We start from the raw sequence: 21,000 nt of genomic DNA, 5'->3' as shown, positions 1-21,000 counted from the left end.
TTTTTTTAACTTTTTTTTAAAGATTTTATTTATTTGAGAGAGAGAGATCACAAATAGGCAGAGAGACAGACAGAGAGAGAGATGAGGAGAAGCAGGCTCCCTGCTGAGCAGAGAGCCCAATGTGGGACTCGATCCCAGGCCCCTGGGATCATGACCTGAGCCGAAGGCAGAGGCTCAACCCACTGAGCCACCCAGGCGCCCCTACCCTTCTGAATTTCTTAAGGATGGGAATTATGTTCCTCTGTGTGTATAGTTTTGGTGCCTGATAAGTACTCCATTAAATGGGGGAGAAGATAAAGACGGCAATGGATTTACTTGTGTTGAATGTAAAAAAAAAAAAAAAAAAATCCATGAATCAATAATAGGAAAGAGTCTATAAAAGACAAAGTCCCTCACCACCACCAAAAAAACCCCAAATGAGTCCTAATTTGTCACCATTAGATGTTAGTGCACCAGATTCTTAGTCTGAAAATTGATCATTAAAGGGAAGGAATACAGAATTTATCCTGTCTTTTTAACATTTCAGGACAATCAAATGGCCTTAGTCAAAGAGGCAAAGCTCTTCTTTACAGAAGAATTCCCATTAAGGTACAAGGAGTGAGAGAAAAACCACCACTTTATAAATCCTGCTTAAATACTTGATTGAGGCAGGGATCCTTGGAGATGGTAGAGCCATTAGGTGAAAAGTTTATGTGATGTGAAATGGTATTTGCGGGGTGCTGAGGAATGCTTTCACACAGTCCAGCGCCCCTCAGCTGGAAACTCGATAAACACTGGATAAACACGGACTACTACTCCGCAGTCGAAAGAAAACGGCTGATGAACATAACATGGATGGTCTCAATGCATCATGCTGAGAAGCCAGACTCGGAAGGCTACGTACTGACGATTCCGTTCATGTGGTAGCATGGAGAAGGCCAAAACATAGGGACTGAAAGCAGGTCAGGGTTTGCCAGCAGGTGGGGTGGAAGTGGAAACTGCCAGGTTGGTGGGGGGTGAGGGGAATGTATTCTTTTGATTGTGGCCATAGTTATGTGAGTGTATATATTTGTCAAAACGCATTCCACACGGTGAGTTTTACCTTAATTTAAACAAAACAACAAGATACCAACCAGCAGAGAAATCACCCCATCGGTTACTTAGTAGTCACGAGGTGTGAAACATCTTTATAAAGCAGAGACGGGCTGTCACAACCTCACCCGTGATTGGTTTCAGCCTCACTGATGTGGGACAGCCAGATGTCGGGTGTCTCCTACCGAGAAGCAGCTTGGAGTGCAGTGCATCTGAGTAAACATTCGGACAAATCCAGAGTGTGAAGGGGCCTCTCAGAAAACAACTGGGTTGGACTCCAGAAAGGTCAGTTTCATGAAGACCAAAAAGGAGGGGTGGGGTGAGTGGGAAGATGGACAGGGTGGTTCCATCTGAATCAAAAAAATGATTGAAGAAACCTGTAACCCTTGGCGGAACTCTGAACAGACCAGCCATAAAAGACATTTTGGGGACAATTAAGGAAATTCGAACGTGGACTAGGTATTAGATGGCATTTTATTAGGTATGATAAATGTGGCTTTGTAGGATACCGCTTTTTAGAGATGAATGTTGAAGTATTAGGGATGAAATGTGGTAGTTTGTTGTAGTTTGCCTAGTTTACTTCAGAATACTTCGGCCTCAAGAAATGAGGAAGCAGAAGTAGTATGAAGGGGCAGATCCGGGCTATGGGTCAGGCAGGCACCTGTGCCGACCGCACTTAGGACAGAATGCAAGCGCATTACAGAGGCCCCTTGAGACCACACTTACCATCTGAAGTCTGTTCTGCTTCTCCGCCCACTTTTTGTTGCTTGGCTACACTTGCCACCCTGCAGGTGGTGATGGTGCTTCTGTGTATGTGTTACGTCTGACTGTGCCTGGATGTTTAGCGGCCACCACCGGGTCCCCAGGGCCTGTGTTTTTCACGCACCTGCGCGCCCTGCGCACAGGTGCAGGCACCTAGGCCTCTGGACCTTGCTGCTGTTTCCTGCTGGGAGTGCCTACCCTGTTTGGGACTAGTCGGGTGGCTTCCCCCGCCTCACTACCCCTCCACCCCCTGCGCCACGGAGACAGCTGCAACCCAGGACCTCAGACCTGACCCCAATCCCAGCGGCTCCGAGCAGCAGGAAGCCAGGTTCCTCCACCACCTCCCGGACAGGTGACTGCCCCCAAAGCCTTTTCCACACCCGGGGCCCCCAGCCCATCCTAGCCAAGCACTGCCGCCTGCTCGAGAAACTACACTTCCCGGCAGGCGCCAGAGCAGCGACCTCAGCTCCCAGCATGCTCTTAGGCGCAGCTGGGTCCCCCACGTTAACCCCTCAGTGGCTGCAGGCTGGCGGGGAGCTGCGTGGGGAGCAGGTTATTGGGCCGGGGGAGGAAGCGGCAGAGCTGAGGAGGGGACCTTGGGGAGGAAGGGACCTGGGATTAGCCGAGGACGGGCAGCAGGGCAGGGTGGTGAAAGGGAAGCGAGCAATGGGGTGCCCGCCCTGCGGAAGTTAAGAATCTGGACTTTCACCTTTTACCGGAAAACGAACTCTTTTGGTGCCAGGCCCCAGACGGCGCAGAAGAGGGGTTGGGGGTAAGGGAGTCTGCCCTCCCTGGCTAAATGCCCCCTCTGCCCCACACAAAACCTGGCCTTGATCTTGGCAGGTCCTGGAGGAGAGTGGAAACTCCTCCCCAGCCAGGTGTCGGGGGTGTTTGATTCCCATGGGCTGGCGCTTGGTGCTGATGCGGGCATTTCCTCTACCCCCTTGGACCTTGGCCTGGAGCTCAGGAGCCCTTCCTGTCACCCCTGTCCTCCTCCCTCAAGAGTCGTGGGCACCTGGTTCCAGCGCATATGCGCCTGGAGACACCTGCCTTCCCTCCCCTTTGTCTCAGGTCTGGTCCTGAGCAATGGGTGGTGACAGGCTGGTCCTTGCTGCAGGCAGAGTCTCTGGCAGAGTAGCATGGTTCCGAGTTCTCATTCCCCAGGTGGGGTTAGGGTCGCTCCATCAGTTGTTCCGGACCAGGTGCCGGCGGGGTCCTAAGAAGTGGAGTCATGCCCTCTGAGGTGGGAGTGGAGGTAGAGGCAGACAACAAACAAGATGATTTCAGATTCTGGGGATGCCATGAAGAAAACTCAGTGGTGGTGGGGGGCTGCTACCTCAGAGAGGGTGGTCAGGGAAGGCCTCTCTCCAGTGTCCCAGACTGAAGGGACAGCAGGGACAAAGACGTGGCAATGGGGAGACTGTGCCTGGAGCCAGTGAGTGAGGAAATGAGAGGACCCTGTGGGCCCAGGAGGGATCTGGGCTTCATTCTGAAAGCAGTGGGGGCTCCTGAAAGCCCCATGGAGAGTGTTAAATAAGGCAGAGTCTTGCTTCCCCAAAGCTATGGGGCTATGAGCCCCATAGTGCCCTGGGTTTTCTGAGCACTGTCAGCTGGGGACCAGGGCCTGTGGCCAGGCTGGCTGATTTGTCCGCCCATTGCAGCTAGGAGCCACTGACCCTCAGGGTTCTCCTTTATAAAATGGGGTAATAATTCTATGTCACAAGGTCATGCTTGGCCCCACCTGCTGTCATCCTGCCTTCCCCCCCTACAGGCCCAGCCACCCCTTGCCCAGAATGCCCGAGGGCCCCGAGCTGCATCTGGCCAGTCTCTATGTGAATGAGGCGTGCAAGGGACTGGTGTTTGCCGGGTGTGTGGAGAAGTCACCTGTCAGCCGCAACCCTGAGGTGCCGTTTGAGAGCAGCGCGTACTGCATCTCCTCCTCGACCCGTGGCAAGGAGCTGCGCCTGACTCTGAGCCCCCTGCCTGGGGCCCAGCCCCCACAGGAGCCACTGGCCTTGGTCTTCCGCTTTGGCATGTCTGGCTCCTTCCAGCTGGCGCCCCGGGACGCACTGCCGGCCCATGCCCACCTGCGCTTTTACACAGCTCCCCCTGGTCCCCCACTCGCCCTCTGCTTCGTGGACATCCGCCGCTTTGGCCATTGGGACCTCGGGGGCGAGTGGCAGCCCGGCCGCGGGCCTTGTGTCTTGCTGGAGTATGAGCAGTTCAGGTAGGCCCGGTACCAGGAGTGATGAGCACAGTCTTAGGCTTCCATCCTGGCTCTGTTAGTGCCTCGCTGGCCAGTGAGGAACAAGTCTAGTCCCCTCTGGTTCCTCAGTCCCTTCATGTGTTAACAAAAAGTCTCCTTTCCTGGGGAGCTAATGGATGTGGAGCCCCAAAACAACTGATGTGGGGGGGCAAGAGGAGGATGGGCAGGCCTGTCCCAAGGACACATGGCCAGCTCGTGTCAGAGCTGGGGATCAGCATTCCACTGTGGTTCTCTGAGGCTAAGAAAGGTGACAGGGCTTTAACAACCTGGCAAGAACGGTTCCTGCTCAGGTTCCCTTCCCTGAGCAGGAAGAAATTGCTTCGAGGCGGGGGGCTGCCTCATGCCACAGTTTCTGAAATGAGTTTGCGGTCTCCCACTTCTGCCTGCCCACTGGTCTGTGACCATCTGCCGGAGGGGTCACCGCCCCACCTGGGATGTGATGTGTGTCGCGGAGGATTGCCAGCCACTTCCCTTCCCTGAAACATGAAATGTGTGTGGGTTTCTTTTTTGTGCGAAGCCCTCTTCCAGGTGTTGGGTGGGTACTGCAGTGAGCAAGATGGATGTGGTCCCTCTCCCACAGGCTGAAGTTCAGGTAGGGCAGGGGGAACAAGGAAACAGTGGGTGACTTCAAATAGAAGAAAAATCCAAGAAATAGATGACTCTTGGCCAGGGGGCTGGGGGTGGGGGATTAGGAAAAGACCACTCCAGGTGATTTGAGCCAAGGCCCGCCTGATAAAAAGGACCCAGCCTTTGCAAAGTCCTAGAGGGAAAGCGCTGTAGGGACAGAATCACGGACTCAAGGCCTGCAGTGGACTTGGCGAGTCCTCCCTTGGGGCTGGCATGCTTTCCATTGGGCCTTAGGCTCAGTGGCTCGTCAGGGTTGGTCAGGGTGTCTTGAGCACAACAGAAGTCACTTGATTCCTGGCCTTCCCAGGCACAACCCTGAGTTCACCCCAGGGTCCTGGATTCCTCCCACCTTAACCTTCCTGGGAAGTCATTACATGTCAGCTGGCTCTGAAGTTTCTCTCAAGTGAATTTTGGCGGTTTTTTTGGTCCCACTACTGAGGAGCATGCAGGGGTCTGCCGCCTAGTGCTCTGACCACTTAGGCTAGTGTTCCCCACTTGGCCCCAAACTGTGTCTTACGGCCCCTACTTCATATGCTCCTTGTGCCTGTTACTGAGTCAGTCTCTCCAGGATCCTTTCCCACAAAGAAACAAGGTGCATTTCCTCTTCATGGGGATGAGGAGAGACCTGGAACCCCTGGAGGTGGGGGCTGCTGGAACACTCTCTAACCACAGCTTGTCAGCACACATCTCCTGCACAGTCAGCTCCGGCTTCCTTGAAGATCTTCAGGGTCTTCAGAAAAGTTGACCCCACCAGTGTCAGACCCACATTCTAGTCCATCAGAAGTTCCAGACAGGGAGCTCAGGCTCTTGGGACACCACGTGAGCTCTTGGGATCACCTTGTTCTCCAAAAGGTCTTGAAGTCTTGAATCTGAGGGTCTTTGGTGATAGACCACAATATCTACGGACTCGTGTGCTTCCTTGAATACATTGCCTTTTTAAAAAAGATTTATTTGAGAGACAGTGAGCACAAGCAGTGGGAGGGGCAAAGGGAGAGGGAGAAGCAGGGAGCCCAACCACTCAGGGCTCAATCCCAGGACCCCAGGATCATGACCTGCGCCAAAGACAAGACACCCAGGACCCCGAACACATTGCTTTTGATTGGTATCTTTCACCATTCATAATGAATTCAAATCTCATATTGGTGTTCCCAATTAACAGGAAAATGGAGGGGCCCCTGAGGGGCTCAGATGGTTAAGCATCTGCCTTTGGCTCAGGTCATGATCCTGGGGTCCTGGGATGGAGCCCCACACCTGGCTCCCAGCTCAGCAGGGAGTCAGCTTCTCCCTCTGCCTCTCTGAAACGAATGAGCAAAATATTGAAAAAAAAATGAAAATGGAGGTTTTCACGGCCAATATAGCACCAAGGCTGGGAAAGGGGAACAGAGACTCCCACATTCCTTACCCTTACATCCAGGTACAGGTACTGCTGGCCCCTCTCTCCTATCGTGTGTCAAGCCCTCAGGAATGGGGGCAGAGAAGGGGGTCTCATGTGCCCGGCTGGCTGTGTTCCTCCAGGGACAACGTGTTACGAAACCTAGCGGACAAGGTCTTTGACCAGCCCATCTGCGAGGTTCTCTTGGACCAGAGGTTCTTCAATGGCATTGGCAACTATCTGCGGGCAGAGATCCTGTACCGGTCAGCAGGTGGACCGGGAGGACTAGGAAGGGCTGGGTGTGCCCGCATTCTCCACTGCTTAGCATGGCTCCCTCTCTCCACCCCAATGCAGGCTGAAGATACCCCCTTTTGAGAAGGCCCGTAAGGTTCTAGAGGAGCTGCAGCAGCACAGGCTGGTGAGGGTGCAGGGAGCAATGCGGCCATCGACAACTAAGGCTGGGTTAGGTGTCTCTAGCTTTGGGCCCATTTCCCTTTCTCTGCAGTGTCCGGGGTGGGGGCAGATGGATTGTCTCTTGAGCCCAGCTAAGCTCTTGGGGTTCTGCACCCTGGGACTCATTTGCCTTCTGAGTGGCCCTGCCTCACGCTGCCAGCCAGTTCCTGCCTCTGCCCCTTCTCCAGAGCCCGGAGCTGACCCTGAGCCAGAAGATCAGGGCTAAGTTGCAGAACCCAGACCTGCTGGAACTGTGTCACTCCGTGCCCAAGGAAGTGGTCCAGCTGGGTGAGCCCTGGGAGCCAAAGATGGCTCTACCTCTGCTTCAGAATACTGTGGAACCCCAGGGCTGTTCCTGCCCTCCTTGGGGTGTGGATGTCTATAGACTTAGTTGTTGCTACCTGGATCAAGCCTCCTCACTTGTTAGGCATCTATGTCCTCTGTGCAGCCCAGGAGGTGGGCAGGACAAGGGTTAATCACCCCACCCCAGGATGGGAAAGCTGTGGCCCAGAGCCAGGGAGCCCCCAGCCTGAGGGCACACAGCTGCGGGAGGGAGAGCCTCGGTCCCCTGACGCAGTCCCTCAGCTGTGTGGCTGAGGTCCGAGCCAGGTCGACCAGGCTCCCCCTCCTCACAGCCCGAGTCTGCCTTCCGACTCCGGCCCGGTTCCTCTGTCCCACAGGGGGCAAAGGATACGGGCCGGAGCACGGGGAGGAGGACTTTGCTGCCTTCCGAGCATGGCTGCAGTGCTATGGTGTGCCTGGCATGAGCTCCCTGCGGGACCGGCGTGGCCGGACCATCTGGTTCCAGGTTTGGGCCCTAACCTCACACAGGCAAATGGAAATCCTGAGGAAGCTAGTGGGGTGGATAGGCCTGGGGTCCCAGTAGGGCAGGAGCTGGGGTCTCCTAGGAGCAGATGTCTAGGGCCTGTGGACACCCCCAGGGGTCACACTATTCCCAATGGTATAGGATTTCCTACACCATTTCCATACCATGGTTTACTCCTCCTCTCCTTAGCCCCAGGGTCCCAGCCAGTGGAGCAGCCCAAGGCAGGGTGGCCTTGATGTGGGGTCCCACCTGGGGAGGATGGGGCTATCCGAGAGGCCTCTTAGGGGAGAAGCCCCACTGATTTGGAAGGATAGTTGTGAACTCTGCTTTTCCAAGGAAAACTACCCCTGCTCTAGCCAGGTTGATTCCTGAGTTCTCATTCCATTTTAGGGGGATCCTGGACCCCTGGCCCCGAAAGGTAAGCCACTCTCAATGTAATAAGCTAGGAGAGCAGGAAGGACTAAGGTGCTTGCAAAAGCTACATTGCCCTTCTCCATCCCAGTCCCCACTCCACCCCTGGGAGTCATCCCAGAGCGGGAGTCTGCAGGAAGGGGGCTGAGGGCACAGGATCCTCCCCCCGCCTAGTGTCAGTGTCCTGCAGGAGGCAAGTCCCGCAAGAAGAAATCCAAAGGAGCACAGCAGGGGCTGGAGCACAGACTGGAGGTATGTCTCCTCCCTTCATTCTCTCCTGCCCCAGCCGCACCCCCCAGGAGCCCTCCCTTGACGATGGGGGGCAAACAGTGGGTCCTCACCAACCTCTGAACTGCTCACAGAGCCCCCTGGGGACTATCTCCTCTACTCAGGACCCTCTCGTTCCAAGCACAGCCCCTTCCAGGACATGTGGGACACCCAGAGGCCCTCCTGGTCAAAGTACAGCCCAGCAGCCAGAGGGGACCAGCCTCCAGCAGGACCCAGAGGTCCCGCCAGTCCCTGGGAAGGGAAAAAGGAGGAGGAGACCAGCAACCTCAGGTGGGCCTTGCCAGAAGGCTCTGTAAGAAGTGGTAGTGCTGGGGGGGCACCTGGGTGGCTCAGTGGGTTGGGCCTCTGCCTTCGGCTCAGGTCATGATCCCAGGGTCCTGGGATCGAGCCCCACATCGGGCTCTCTGCGCTGCGGGGAGCCTGCTTCCTCCTCTCTCTCTGCCTGCCTCTCTGCCTACTTGTGATCTCTGTCAGATAAAGAAAGAAAAAATCTTTAAAAAAAAAAAGAAGTGGTAGTGCTGGTGGGAAGACTGCGGACGGAGGTGGAGGGGAGGCCATCAGGGCAGTCCTGAGCCTCACCTGTCCTCGTCCCAGGCCACCGCAGACCCCGAAGGATCAAAGCTGACACCCCATCCTTGGATAATGAGGGGACGGCAGCCTCTTAGCAGGAGGGCCTCCTTGCTCTGCCAAGCCCTGCGGGGCCTGGGTGGCTCAGCTGAAGCAGGCTGGAGCTGCTGGGGGCCAGGTGTCCCGGTTCTGTGGCTATTCCCTACACAACTATGATGTTTTTAATTGTACCCCATCCCCCATTTTTTAAACCCACGTGAAAAATGCTATGATTTTTAATAAACGAATACACTTGAATTTCTTGGCACTTCTTGGGCTGGCTGTAGAAGGTCTGGGAAGCCCAACTTGGGACAAGCTGTTGCCTGACCTTGGAAACAAGAGAGCCACCCAGGCAAGGCCGACTGAGCCCCTCCACCCGTCTTCCAGGCCCTGGCTCTTAGAGGACTGCCTGCCTCTGCAGGTACAGCTGCTTGGAGGTGGTGTAGAGACCCGGGCCCCGGGAAGCAGGGGGTCCCCCCAGTTCCTCGCGACCAGAATTCCCAGCACTGCCATTCGCCTGTGCTTCCTCTTGCTCCTCTTCTAGAGGGCAGCCAGCTGGAATCCACCCTCCTGGCCTCCTCCCCATGGGAGGAGCTTCTTATCCCGTCTCTTAGCCAGGTTGTGGTCCCTGATATCCCAAATCCCAGGGGGCGCAGCAACCCAGACCCTGCACAAATGCCTGGGGAAAAGTCTTCCTCCTTGAGGCTAGGCCCCGAGGGGAGTGAGCAGGGACTACTGCTAGCAGGGTTCCTGAGTCGAGGATTTATTGTTCAATACATGAGGGGCTCTTGCTTCAGGCTGGGGAGGCAGAAGTGAGGAGGGAAGCCTTCCACACAGAGAGCCCCACCAGTTGGGGCTCAGTTGGGAGGGGGCTGCAGCACCAGCAACAGGGACCGAACTTGGAAGGGAGAAAAGGTAAGCTTCAGGCGGGAGTCCTTAAGGGGCAGGTGGCCGTCAGGGTCGCGCTGCTCCAGGAAGTTGCAGCTGGAGAACAGGAGGGGTTACGAGAGCCCTGCGAGGGCAGGACTCCCGCCTCCCTCTGTGCCCCCCACTCACAGGACGGCCTCCTGAATCGGCAGCGACGTGTACAGCCAGCAGTCGACGTGGCTGCCGTGGGCCTCGTACAGCCTGAGCACCAGCGTACGGCCCTGGAGGCTGGCCTCTGCCTGCGGAGGGAGGCAGGTGGTGGGCAGGGTAGGGGCGGGCTCAGCTGAGGCCCCGCCCCCTGCCGCCCCGCCCCCGCCGCTTGCCTGCTTGACTGTCTCCAACACGACTGCGGGCGAGGACACAGAGAAGGCGCTCCAGGATGCCGCGGGCGCTGGGCCTGGGGCAGGCAGTGCCAACAGGGGGAAGTTGAGGTTGTAGGCAGCTCGAATAACGCCAGCTTCCTGGAAGGAGCCTGGTAATGGGGGTGGGAGCATGGGCGCGCTGGTGTTTGGGAAGAAACCGAGCCTCAGAGCAGGGCAGAGAGGCATGCCGGGCCGCGGCACTCACCCTTGTGCGGCATCAGCGCGTAGGTGAACTCGTGGCGACCCATGTCAGCAGTGGCGTCGGGGGCCTTTGGTGCCCGCAAGCTGGGGTGGGAAGGGTGGAAATGGGCCGGGCTGGAACTGTGGGCGTTCCGGCCCGGGAGGACGTGCGCCCCCATGCCAGCCCTCGCGGCCTGGCGGGCCCTCCACTCACAGAGAGAGGCTGAGGACGTTGCCGCGGACCGACGCGCCGTACTTGCAGTCGTTGAGCAGAGCCAGCCCAAAGCCGTGCTCTGACAGGTCCATCCAGCGGTGGGCCCACACCTGGAGGGCGGATGCCAGACCCACTTGGTGGCCCCGCCCCCTCCCCGGCCCGAAGCTCCCACCACTACTGGGAGGGCCCTCTCTGGGACCACAGGATGGAACTCCAGCTCTCACCACTGGAGGTGCTTGGTACACCATCCAACCTGTCTAGGCCTCAGCTCCTCATCTGTGAAATGGGGACAACAGAATTCACCCCACCCAACAGGCATGTGGGTCAAAGTAAACACAGCATTTAGCACAAGGTCCAGCCGAAACGTCCAGCATGGTGATCCCGGTGATCACCGTCCTACTCCTGACCCCACACCACACAGGTCTCTTCCCAGCCCGGCAGGCTGCAAACCCCACCCCACCCCATGTCAGACCTCAAATCGAGCCCAGTCCCAAGAGGTGTTGTGGTGCGTGGGCCGCTGCAGATGTCCGAACTGGACCTCATAGGTGGCTTGGAGGCTCCGCACGCGGGTGGGGAACTCCACCTTCAGGAACTTGTGGGCCTCATGCCAGTGCACCTATGACGGAAGGATGCACACACACACACACAGGCCTGGGCGACTCCCTCCTTCCCAGCCGCCCAGGGAGAATGCCCACCACCCCGCTGCCTGCTACCTCGGTGTGGAAGCGGACATAGGGGCAGCCAACGTCCAGCACCACCTCCTGGCTAAGCCGACTATTGGGGCTGATCTGCAGCAGGAACCAGGCGCTGCCCCGCATGCCGCCCTCAGTGCCCACTGCCAAGGTTCCTGCCTGGCCCAGCACTGGCTTCCTGCGGGGTGGGGTAGCTAAGCTGAGCCAGGGCAAGCTGATGGAGAGGGCCCACCACCACCCCGGGCCTGTCCACACTTTACCGTGTCTCCAAATGGTAGTCCATGACGTCCCATGCATCCCAGTACAGAGGGACATCATCAAACAACACAAACTGGTTCCCCACCATGCCCTCAGCAATGGCCTCCCTAGAAGGATTAGAACTTTATGACCTTGGTCTCTCCAGCTGCCTGAGGTGGGGTGGGGGCCGGGAGAACAGGCCCACAGGACAAGGGGACTCTTCCTAGCCCAGCCTGCCCTGCCCTGTGTGGGTCCAGAGCCCCTGATGGGCTGCCATGGGCAGAGCTGGGGCCAGGGGACAGAGGGAACGGGCTCTGGGAGCCACCTGCCAAGCAAAGGAAGAGGGCAATGAGGAGTTGGCACCTGCCGGAGGCCACGAGCACCAGGGATGTCAGACAGCCAGTTGGGTCCAGCCTCACCCGGATGATGCCATTGTCCAGAGTCACAGAACCGTCGGTCTTGGTGGGAAGCGTCCTTGAAGCTGAGTCTGCAGGGACTTCCCACCACCAATGGCACCCCCAGCCCAGCCCCCCACCACTTGCTCCAGCTGGAGAGCGTAATTACAATCCCCACATTGTTAGGGATGGCCCAGGAGGGGCCCCGCACACCCGCTTGTGCCAACACTTACCTCCTGCACCACAAACACAGGCTGCTGGGTCTGCAGGGGCTGCACTGAGGTGGGGGAGGAGGCAGGAGCATAGCCCATGCTGGGCACAGTCACCAGGGCTGGGGATGAGGCCCGGGCATCAGTGCGGCCTCCCTGACCTTCTGGGAGCCTCACCCGAGGGTTGGGTGGCTGCTTCTCCTACTGCCCCCTAGCTGGGGGCAACCCAGGGCAGCGCCCCCTCCCCTGGGGCAATGTCCCTCCCATTGCAGTAGCAGCCTCTCCCCCCAGCTCCTACCGAGGCTGTGGGCCCCACCAGGCCTGGGCAGGGCCAATACTTCAGTGCGTTTCCACGGCAGCGTGTTGACGATGAGGAGGCCCTCGGGGCCTGGCTCCCCGGCACACAGAGCAGCCACCGCAGCACTCAGCAGCGTGTTGCCATGGGAACGGATGTCTGAGAAGAGACAGGCTGGTCATGGGTGGGCGGTGGATTTGGGAGGACCCCTGAGTAGCCCACAGGCCACTCTCCGGGCTCCACCCCGCCCGGGGACAGTGGCAGGCAGGCCATCCAGCTCACCTTCATAGTGGCACATGGCCTCTTCCGCCACCAGCTGGATACAGCTTCCGGTCAGCACGTCATGGAACTGGTTCAGGAGCAGCAGCCTGCAGGAGCCCGGAGCAGGGATGGAGAAGGCTGGAGGGGCAGCCACAGAGCTGGCGGGGGGAGGCCGGGGCGGTGGCAGGGCTGGGCAGAAGCAGGCCTGACCTCCAGAGGTCCTGCAGCTGGGCTGCCGGGTACAGGAACTGGGTGCTGCGGGCCATGGCCAGGCTGCTGAGCAGCTCCACGTCGTGCAGGATCCGCTCACACTCCCGGTTCCCCTTCTTGAGCTGAGCACAGTTGTTGGGGGTGGGGGGGGATCTGTCCCAGGCCACCTTCCAAAGCCCTCCGTGCTCAGAACCCGAGGCTCCCCAGGGCCTCCCAGCTAAAGCCTCTAGTGCCTGACCTGTCCCTTCCCTCCCCAGCCTGAGGCCTGCCTTCTTCAGGAATACTCAGTCCTGCCACCTCCAGGTCCCTGGCCCACCCGGCTCTGGTACTTCTCTCCCCTCAGTGCCTCCCTGGAACACGAGCCTCATTCCCACAGGTCTGGACTAGACTCTGCCCCTGCAGACCCAGGGCACATGCTCCCTGCTGGGCTCAGGGACTAGCACCTGACCTGAGCCTGAGTGGTGTAGGTGCCATTGTGTAGCTCCAGGAAGAGCTCCCCGACCCACGTGCACAGCTGCCCTGAGTGGTTCTCCAGTGCGGAGAAGAGTCGCCCCGGAGAAGACAGCTGCACCCTGAGGGAGACACAGCCTGGGTCGCCCAGCCTTGCGGGTACTGTGTGGCTCACCCTTCCCCCTGCCAGAGCAGATGAGAGATCCAGTCCCAACAGAAAGGAGCATCCCCACCGCCCATCTCCAGAATGCTCCCTGTCCAGGCAAAGCCAGTTCCAAACACACGGGGAGGGTTCTGTCTCCAGCAGATTTAAGCCTCTTCCTACCCGCAGCTTTTGCCCCGCCCCCAGGGTGGAAGCTGGGAAGAGCTGAGGTCAGGGACTGGAATGGGACAAGGTCCAGTGGAGGAGCTAGATGGAATGTCTGAGCAGAAAGCAGGGCTGCAGGCAAGGGCAAAGGGAGCTCCCGAGGGCTGCTGGAGGGCCAGGGTGCACCTGGGCAGCCCGTCTGTGTTGTGCAGCCGCTTCAGGCGGTCCAGCATGGTCTGGGTGGGGCCCCCGCCCCCATCCCCAAAGCCAAAGAGGAAGGCACTGTGGTTGGTCCGCCCCTTGTCCCGGTTGTTGACCACGGTCTTCAGAACCTGGATAGGCAGAGCAGGGCAACCCGGGTGAGCCTAGGACCGGACACCCAGCCCTCTCCAGCCCACTCCCCTGCATCTCAGCCACTGGGTGCCCCCTCACCTCCTCCACACTGCCCTGCATCCCATATGAGTCTCCAGGTGGGAAGTGAGCCAGCACACGGGAGCCATCCAGCCCCTCCCAGAAAAAAGTATGGTGCTGCAGGCAGGGAGACAGGAGAGGGGCCAGAGTCAGGCCTAAGGCCTGTTGTGTACCCCTGGGCTTGGGGTCGGGGGGAAGAGACTCTCTGGGTGGAGTTGGGTGGTTGGTTCATCACCCTTGAGTAAGCCAGGTGGGAGCTGAAACGGGCCAGCTGGGGACCCTGGCCCCCTGCTTCTGCTCACCGGGAAGGAGTTCACCAAGTTCCAGCTCAGTTTTTGGGTCAGGAAGTGCTTGATGCCGCAGCTGCGCATGATCTGGGGCAACTGGGCTGAGTAGCCAAACGTGTCTGGGAGCCAGAACTGTGAGGAAAGGGGCTCCTGGTGAAGCAGTCCCAGCCCCTCAGCCTTCCCTGGCTCAAGGTCAAGCTCGAGCCCCATGTACCCACAGGCACAGCGGCTTCCAGCCTACCTCCGAGCACATTTTCCCAAACTCCTGCAGGAAGAAATTCTGGCCCTGCAGGAACTGCCTCACCATGGCCTCTCCACTGGGAAGGTTCCCGTCCTGGCAGCAAGTGAGGACAGAGGCAGCCAGCATCAGCGTCCCTGGGAACTGGGCGGGAGCTTGGGCCACCCCCACCCCGCACAGGAGTAGCCAGGGCTCTGATGGAGAGGGCTCATGCCCAGTGCCCAGAGGTGTTCCTCTCTTGGCTTCGCTCTGCTGTCTACCAGGGGAAGGGGAGGCTTGCAGGGTGGGGACGGGCCTGCAGCCTCCCACCCTTCTTGAGTCCCTCCACCCCCTGGAGGTCCCAGGCCTTGGGAGTCCAGGACCCCACAGGAGGGGTATGAAGGTCCTACAGAAAGCCAACTACCCACAAAGCCAGAGGGGAGGCCTGAGGCTGAGGGGTTGCAGATGGCACTTACCATTTCCACCCAGGTGCCCCCGACAGGCACGAACTGCCCTCGGCAGGCGAACTCCTGGAGCCGGGCATGCAGGCCAGGGTAGTGGTTCTTTACCCACTGAAACTGCTGTGCCTGTGTGGCAATGGGACCCATATTGGGGCAGGAGTGACAGGGATCCCCTCCCCCCGCCCCCTGGCCTAAGCACCTGGGGCCAGTGGGCAGCTGAGGGTGGGGAAAAGCCCCCTTCCTCAGGTGTGAGAAGGCCCTGGACCTCATCCAGGTCCCCACACGGCTGTCCCTCTGACCTGGGAGCAGGCAAAGATGAAGTCTGGGTTCTGTTCCATGAGCTGCACGGCTGTCGCCCAGCTCCGGGCACATTTTCGCACAGTCTCCTTGAAGGGCCAAAGCCAGGCTGGACGGAAAGGGGTCAGAGGTGGAGGGAGAGCAGCACGGTGCCCGGCTCCCCACAGATCTCCAGCCTCGCCCCTGCCCCCCAGCACCCTGGGCCTCCAGAGGGCTGTCCTCCTCCATACTAGGCTCCTTTCCCTGTAAGGCCCTCCGGCATCCCTCCTGAGCTTTCACTTCAAGACCCTGTCTCGAGGTGGGAGTAGGGGGTGGGGAAAGGAGGCTGTCAGTTTCACAAGTCAGGAACTGGAGGCCCTGTGCCCTGCAACAGCCTCACTCTGAGGCTGTGGCCCCCAACCCCTGAAAGGACCCTATAGAAGGTGGCAGAGGTTACCACATCGGTGGGTGCCGCAGAAGAGGGGGCGTGGCATCCCGACATGGATCTGCCTGGGCCAGCCCCACTGTGTGAGGCACTACAGCCTCTCCTGCCCTCTAGGCCCGGTTCCTTGCTCGCCGGTCCAGAGCCCTCACACTCCACCGCGTACCACAACACAGCACAGAAAGCCTTGTTCTATGGTTCCGAAACATTAGCTGCTTCAGATTCAGTACCTCGGGGAGCTTGTTAAAAATGCAGATTTCCTGGGGCGCCTGGGTGGCTCAGTCAGTTAAGCGTCTCCCTTTGATTTGGGCCATGATCCCAGGGTCCCAGGATCCAGCCGTGTGGCGCTCCCTGCTCAGAGAGCGGTCTGCTTCTTCCTCTCCCTCTGCCCCTCCTCCCGCTGGCCCACGTGCATGCACATACTCTCAAACAATAAAATAATCTTTTAAAAAAATACAGATTTCCCATAAGCCTCACAGACACTGCAGACTCATCAAGTTCAAAGCTGAACTCATGACTCCCCCCCGCCCTATCCCTCACCCCCTCTACCCACCCACCCCCCGCCCCAAACCTGCCCCTGTGCATGAGTCCCTATCTCCCTTACTTCTACATCACTCCTCCCTGAGGACTGGGACACCCTTGTCAAACTCTTACTTGGTCTCACTTGGTTAAAAGGTCACCTCCTCTAGGAAGCCTCTCTGAGCCCTCCTGACCCATCAGGGTTAAGTGCCTCCATCGTGGCGCCAACCCTGTCTGCCTACTTTACAGCCATCATTCTCTAGGAACCTACCTCCCCACATCTAGCAAGGGCCATGTGGGGCCTCAGTTTTGTCAAGAGAATAAACGAAGCCACACCTAGCGAAGCCCATTTTACAAATGGGGAAAACTAAGGCTATGGTGAGCCAAGAGCTCACTGGGGACGACACAGTGTTTCTGGGGCATAGCCAGGGCTTCAAGGGCACCCCTGCCTTGCCCAGCCAACCCGGCCAGCTGCTGCCCTACCTGTATCAATGTGGCAATGACCCATGGCATGGATGGTATGCTGACTTTCTCCTCCACGTTGGCCAAAGAACCTGGAGGCCAGGGCCTGGGCCACCGGGAAAGTCTGTGGCTGGGCAGGGTCACACACGTTCACCATCTGGTTGGCTGTGTACAGGGCCTGGAAGCTGCGCTGGTTGTCTTCCCCAAGGCCCTGCAGCAGGGTTCTGCCCCTTAATTCCCATCCGGAGCAAGGTGGGTCTCCAGAACTCGGCCCCAAATGACCTCTCAGAGCTCCTTCCTACCTCCAACCCTTTGCTCCTTCTGGTTCCCCCTGCTTAGTACCGCCTCCCTCCTCCCCCTTATAGAGGGAAATCCTTTCAATACTCAAGCAGGCAGAAACACTCACCCTCTTTGGATTCCCAGACTCCCAACTCTCCGACCCAAGACACAACCAGTCCCCGGTGGAGCTGGGAAGGTCCCTAGAGCAAGCAGCTGGGGTAGGGGTGTCGCTTACCTTGGCTATGCCCAGCAGCAGCTCCAGATCCACCAGGAGTCTGTGGACATCCCGGCAGAACACAGCCAGTTCAGCCCGGCTCACCCGGAACATCTTCTCTGGGTCTGGGGCTGCGATCATGCTTCCCTTCCCGGCCCCCAGGAGCCCATTGCAGGCTACTTCCACATAGAAGGTCAGGCTACAAATGTGGGGAGGCAGCCTCAGGCTAACAGACTGGCAGAAGATGCTGGGGGCTGGGGGAGGGAGGACCAAGGAGGCAGCCACTGCCCAGGCCCTGTTTGCCTCCAGGGTCCACCTCCCCCCGGAAGATCCCACAGTAGGTCAGGGGTCTGTGCGAGAGGGTCCTGTTCTGCTGATGAGCGTTCTACTCCGGGCAGGGGTAGTAAGCAGCCGAGTTGGGAACTGTGTGAATTACGCTGCTGCTCAGCCTTTTATTCCCATTTCCACAACTGACTTTACAAACACTGCCTTGGTCTCCGAACCCTTTCTGCATATTAAAACCGTGTTTGGATCCCCCAGGTCCAATCTTTCAGAGCAAAGATCCAGCAGCCAGCACAGGGCGGGTTGTTCTCTACAGTGGCACGGTAGTCTCTGGGGCTATTCTGCTGTCTTCAGAGAGCAAATGGGACTTTGGTGGAGAAGCCTTCCCCCACCCTCCTGCCACCTCTCCCAAGTCTGGGACCACCCTCCATACTGAGCTCCTGGTGTTTGCTCTCAGAGCCCCCATTGGTTTTGTAATTATGTAAGTGTCCCTGAGTCCCCCTTGCTGTCAAGGACCATACTACTCACTATCACAGTGCTAGGCACCGGAAGCATCAGCTACAGTGCTCAATAAATATTAGAAAATACAGTAATACTATGTCTGAGTTCTGAACGGTGTCATAAAATGCCCATGTTATATTAAGGGACAAAAAGATATCCGGATGCAAATCATCAAAGAAATACAACCTTAGCCAGGAGGAACTACACCTGAATGAGTTCCTGAGCTGAGTGCTCAAATGTTAATAATGGTCATCTCTAGGTGGCAGGGTAATGGGAGTAACTGACTTCTTTGTGCTTTCCTGTATTTACCACAAGAAGGCAGACAGTATCTTTTTAGCCAGGGGGAAAAGACCAAAACAACCCCCCATCCCCCTGTTTAAAAAGAAACTGTGAGATCTGAGGATGCCAGTGTTGGAGGTGGGCAATTCGGGTCATTCTGAGCCTCAGCTCCTCCTTACCCCCTGGCCCCCCCCACCCCCCAGCACGGTCCACCAGGGCATGGGGACTACCTCACCTCCGGGGGTCTCCTTCTTCCAGCCTGTTGGTCAGGACATAGCTGGTCTTCTCCCCCTCTGTGGTCAAACCCTGGTGGGGAGTGGAATGAGAGAGACAGGGCCAGAGGCTTTTCCACAGTTTAGGGGAAATGTAAGCTGAGGGAGGCCAGGCCCCTCCACTTAGCCCCCAGCTGTGGCTCCTCTCGCCTACACAAAGCCAACATTGGCAAATCAGGGAGCCCTGGAGGCCGGTGCCCAACACCCATGGCAGCCCGAGTGCCCTGATCACCAAATGGCTCCTGTTTAGTCTAGTTGGAATGGAAGCTGAGCAAGTGAACTGACCACTGTATATTTTAGTTTTTTTTATCTGTAAACAGGCATAAAGACCCACCACAAGCAATCATAAAAATTAAATCTGATACGGATACTTAGTTGTTCATTCTGGGGAACTGGGGATGCTGTGATAGGGAGAGATCCATTACTTCAGGGGAAGAGGACTTGAATTTTTCCTTTATGCCATCCAGAACTGCTTGAAAGTTTCCCCCCATAAGTATAGGCTACATATAATAAAAACTGGTGTATTGAAACTAAAACTACGGGTGCCTGGGGGGCTCAGTCAGTTAAGCGACTGACTCTTGACTCTGCTCAGGTCATGTTCTCAGGGTTGTGAGACTGAGCCCCATGTTGCCCTCAACACTCAGCACAGAATCTCTGCTACAGATTCTTTCTCCCCCTCTTCCCCTCCCCACCTCTAAAAAACAAAACAGAACAATGAAAACCACTAAAAATAAAAAGTGGTATGGTCTGCAAAGCCACTACTCTGGTACCCAGCACCCAGTAGAGGGTTAATAAATGAATCTACTGTACTGTTATTATTGTACTTGATTAGCAATTATTTTCAGGCCAGAATGAGAAAATGGCCAGTCACTGGCAGGGTTGGCTTAGTACTAATTATTTTAGGACCCAAAACCCATCCATTGAACGTCCCAGTGTGAGAGGGACAGATCACACTAGGGCCTAAATGGCAACTTCCCCAGCCCTGCAATTCTTTTACCCACAGGCACAGCCGCTAAGCAGCACCTTCTTCACAGACCTGGGCTGAAATGGGGCCCAACCTACCCCCAGGGCAGGGCTGCTCACCTGGATAGGTTCTCCCTCTCGCCATAGCAGGCCTTCTCCATCACTTTCCCATCGAAGGTGAACTTCTTGACCCACCCATGCCTCTGGGATGGTGAGCTCTACCCGAAACCAGCAGGTCCACCACCTGCAAGACAGCCAACGGCATGGGCCTAGGGGTCCACGCCCTTGTCCTTTTGCCAGATTCCCTTGGACGAAGGGTCAGAGGGACTTTTCTCCAAGGATCCGCGGCATCACAAGCTGTTCAGCTCGGAGCCACAAGAAAGGGGCAACACGATGTGCGGCGAGGGGAGGGGAAAAGGCGGGCAAGTCAGGGGTCCGTGATCCGTCCTAGAGGGTCTTCCTGAGAAGGTGTCGAGGTCCTGGGAGAATGCAGGGGCGGGGGATGAAAACTCTCGCAGGAAAACGGAGGCAGCAGGGAGCTGCTTCCAGCAGAGGGTGCTGCTTCGCCCCGAGAGGCTGTCTAGGAGCCGGGGCGGCCGTGGAGGTGTGGCCCTTCGAGCCGCAGCGCGAGGGAGAGGGGCTGCCCGCGGCTCCGCCCCCTCCAAGCGTTACCCACGTGGGTCCAAAGCTGTCCCCGATCTGCGCGGGGCGGAACTCCTGCTGCACCGCCTGCTGGTAGGAAAGCCTCTCGGGCGTCTGGAAGCTGGAGAGCGCGGTCACCGGGCAGCTGTCTCTGAAGAGCCTGGGCGGGGAGGAGCCGGTGGGCGCGCGCTCGAGGCCGCTCCCGTTCGGCCCGCGGGCGAGTCGGCGGATGGGGCCGCGCCTTCCCTTGACCCTCCGCCGAGAAGGCTGCCCCCCAGCACAGCTTTTCCCGAGCCCTCCTCCCGGGCCCCTGCCCTGTCCGCGGCAGGCACTTCGTCCCTCGGCCCGGGTGGCCGCGGCTTGGGTTTCCCCCCGGAAGGGAAGACTGGGGCGCGCGGAGGCGGCCGGCCGGCGCCCGGGGCGAGGGGGCCCCCACCTGCCGCGGAGGTTACAGTCCGTGAAATAGAGCGGCGACACGAATTTCTCTACCCGCTCCAGAGTAGTGCGCCAGTGCTTCAGGGCCGGCGCCGCCGCCATCGCCATCGCCGCGCGCTCGCTGCTCTCCCCGGAAGGCCTCTGCCGCTGCCGGCACGGCCCACGGCCGGGAACCAAAGGTTCCGGCGTCCGAAGGGCGCCTTTCGGCCCCGGGCAGCTTTTCGTGGAACACTGGCGGCTCTCGGAAGGCCCGCCGCGCGGAACTCAGAGCGAGCCGCTGAGCCGAGAGCGCGGCTTCCGAGGCTCTCCACCCGCTCTTCCGAACCCGCGGGCGACTGGGCAAATCCCTCAGTAGAACGGCAGCTTTGACGCTTAGAGTCTCCGAAAGTCCCTACACCGAAACGGGGGCTGTAGGCGCGACGGGCAGGAGCAGACGTGGTCCCTGGTGCAGACGTGGGTCACCCGGGCTTAGAAGCCACGCGCGGCAACCGGCTAGTTCTCCCCGCCAGCCAGACCTCTAGTGCTCGCTAGCCGGAAAACCTACTTAACGTGGGAAGAGCCAGGCGCCGGGCCCGTGCTTTGAAGCTGATCGGCAGATCTGTGTAAAACAGGGAGGGCTTTGCGCCGCGATAACCGG

General features: G+C 58.4%; 2 protein-coding genes across 7 annotated transcripts; one reads left to right on the top strand and one right to left on the bottom strand.

Moving 5' to 3' along the window:
• Positions 1-1,215: 1,215 nt before the first annotated feature.
• On the top strand, positions 1,216-8,907 carry NEIL1 (nei like DNA glycosylase 1). Of its 6 annotated transcripts, none has more exons than XM_059180337.1 (10): positions 1,216-1,356; positions 3,605-4,060; positions 6,242-6,361; positions 6,453-6,516; positions 6,740-6,839; positions 7,232-7,359; positions 7,768-7,795; positions 7,979-8,040; positions 8,181-8,346; positions 8,671-8,907. In XM_059180337.1, the coding sequence occupies exons 2-10, from the start codon at positions 3,627-3,629 to the stop codon at positions 8,739-8,741; spliced, it is 1,173 nt and encodes a 390-aa protein (XP_059036320.1). In that variant the 5' UTR covers positions 1,216-1,356; positions 3,605-3,626; the 3' UTR covers positions 8,742-8,907. The 6 variants fall into 6 exon arrangements, 5 of the variants coding, with proteins under 5 accessions (XP_059036320.1, XP_059036317.1, XP_059036321.1 ...); XM_059180334.1 differs by lacking the exon at positions 1,216-1,356 and adding an exon at positions 1,870-2,185; XM_059180338.1 differs by lacking the exon at positions 1,216-1,356 and adding an exon at positions 2,224-2,385.
• A 522-nt stretch (positions 8,908-9,429) lies between these two features.
• MAN2C1 (mannosidase alpha class 2C member 1) lies at positions 9,430-20,548 on the bottom strand. The gene is made up of 26 exons (XM_059180332.1): positions 20,365-20,548; positions 19,963-20,088; positions 19,407-19,530; positions 18,287-18,357; positions 17,011-17,188; positions 16,518-16,707; positions 15,097-15,203; positions 14,813-14,923; positions 14,361-14,453; positions 14,135-14,251; positions 13,854-13,949; positions 13,608-13,753; positions 13,113-13,236; positions 12,665-12,786; positions 12,476-12,561; positions 12,197-12,352; positions 11,923-12,020; positions 11,658-11,752; positions 11,318-11,422; positions 11,079-11,235; positions 10,838-10,981; positions 10,366-10,475; positions 10,177-10,256; positions 9,933-10,081; positions 9,739-9,848; positions 9,430-9,666 (listed from the first exon to the last, which is right to left on the bottom strand). Exons 1-26 carry the CDS (start codon positions 20,469-20,471, stop codon positions 9,540-9,542), a joined length of 3,129 nt encoding a protein of 1,042 aa, XP_059036315.1. The 5' UTR covers positions 20,472-20,548; the 3' UTR covers positions 9,430-9,539.
• Between the last annotated feature and the right edge of the window lie 452 nt (positions 20,549-21,000).

This window comes from Mustela lutreola, chromosome 7 (assembly GCF_030435805.1).
Source record: "Mustela lutreola isolate mMusLut2 chromosome 7, mMusLut2.pri, whole genome shotgun sequence".
Lineage (NCBI taxonomy): Eukaryota > Metazoa > Chordata > Mammalia > Carnivora > Mustelidae > Mustela > Mustela lutreola.
Note: the sequence above shows the minus strand (reverse complement) of the source record. Positions and strands in the feature narration are given on the sequence as shown.

What these genes read in the sequence shown, in the direction of transcription:
- NEIL1 (XM_059180337.1), top strand. Translation starts at nt 3,627, where the DNA reads ATGCCCGAGGGCCCCGAGCTGCATCTGGCCAGTCTCTATGTGAATGAG. An exon ending in CGGGCAGAGATCCTGTACCG is followed by an intron (nt 6,362 to 6,452) that starts GTCAGCAGGTGG and finishes ACCCCAATGCAG; the next exon opens with GCTGAAGATACCCCCTTTTG. An exon ending in GAGGAGACCAGCAACCTCAG is followed by an intron (nt 8,347 to 8,670) that starts GTGGGCCTTGCC and finishes TCCTCGTCCCAG; the next exon opens with GCCACCGCAGACCCCGAAGG.
- MAN2C1 (XM_059180332.1), bottom strand. Translation starts at nt 20,471, where the DNA reads ATGGCGATGGCGGCGGCGCCGGCCCTGAAGCACTGGCGCACTACTCTG. An exon ending in GGGGACAGCTTTGGACCCAC is followed by an intron (nt 19,531 to 19,962) that starts GTGGGTAACGCT and finishes GCTGTCTTGCAG; the next exon opens with GTGGTGGACCTGCTGGTTTC. An exon ending in GGCCATGTGCCACTATGAAG is followed by an intron (nt 12,353 to 12,475) that starts GTGAGCTGGATG and finishes GTCTCTTCTCAG; the next exon opens with ACATCCGTTCCCATGGCAAC.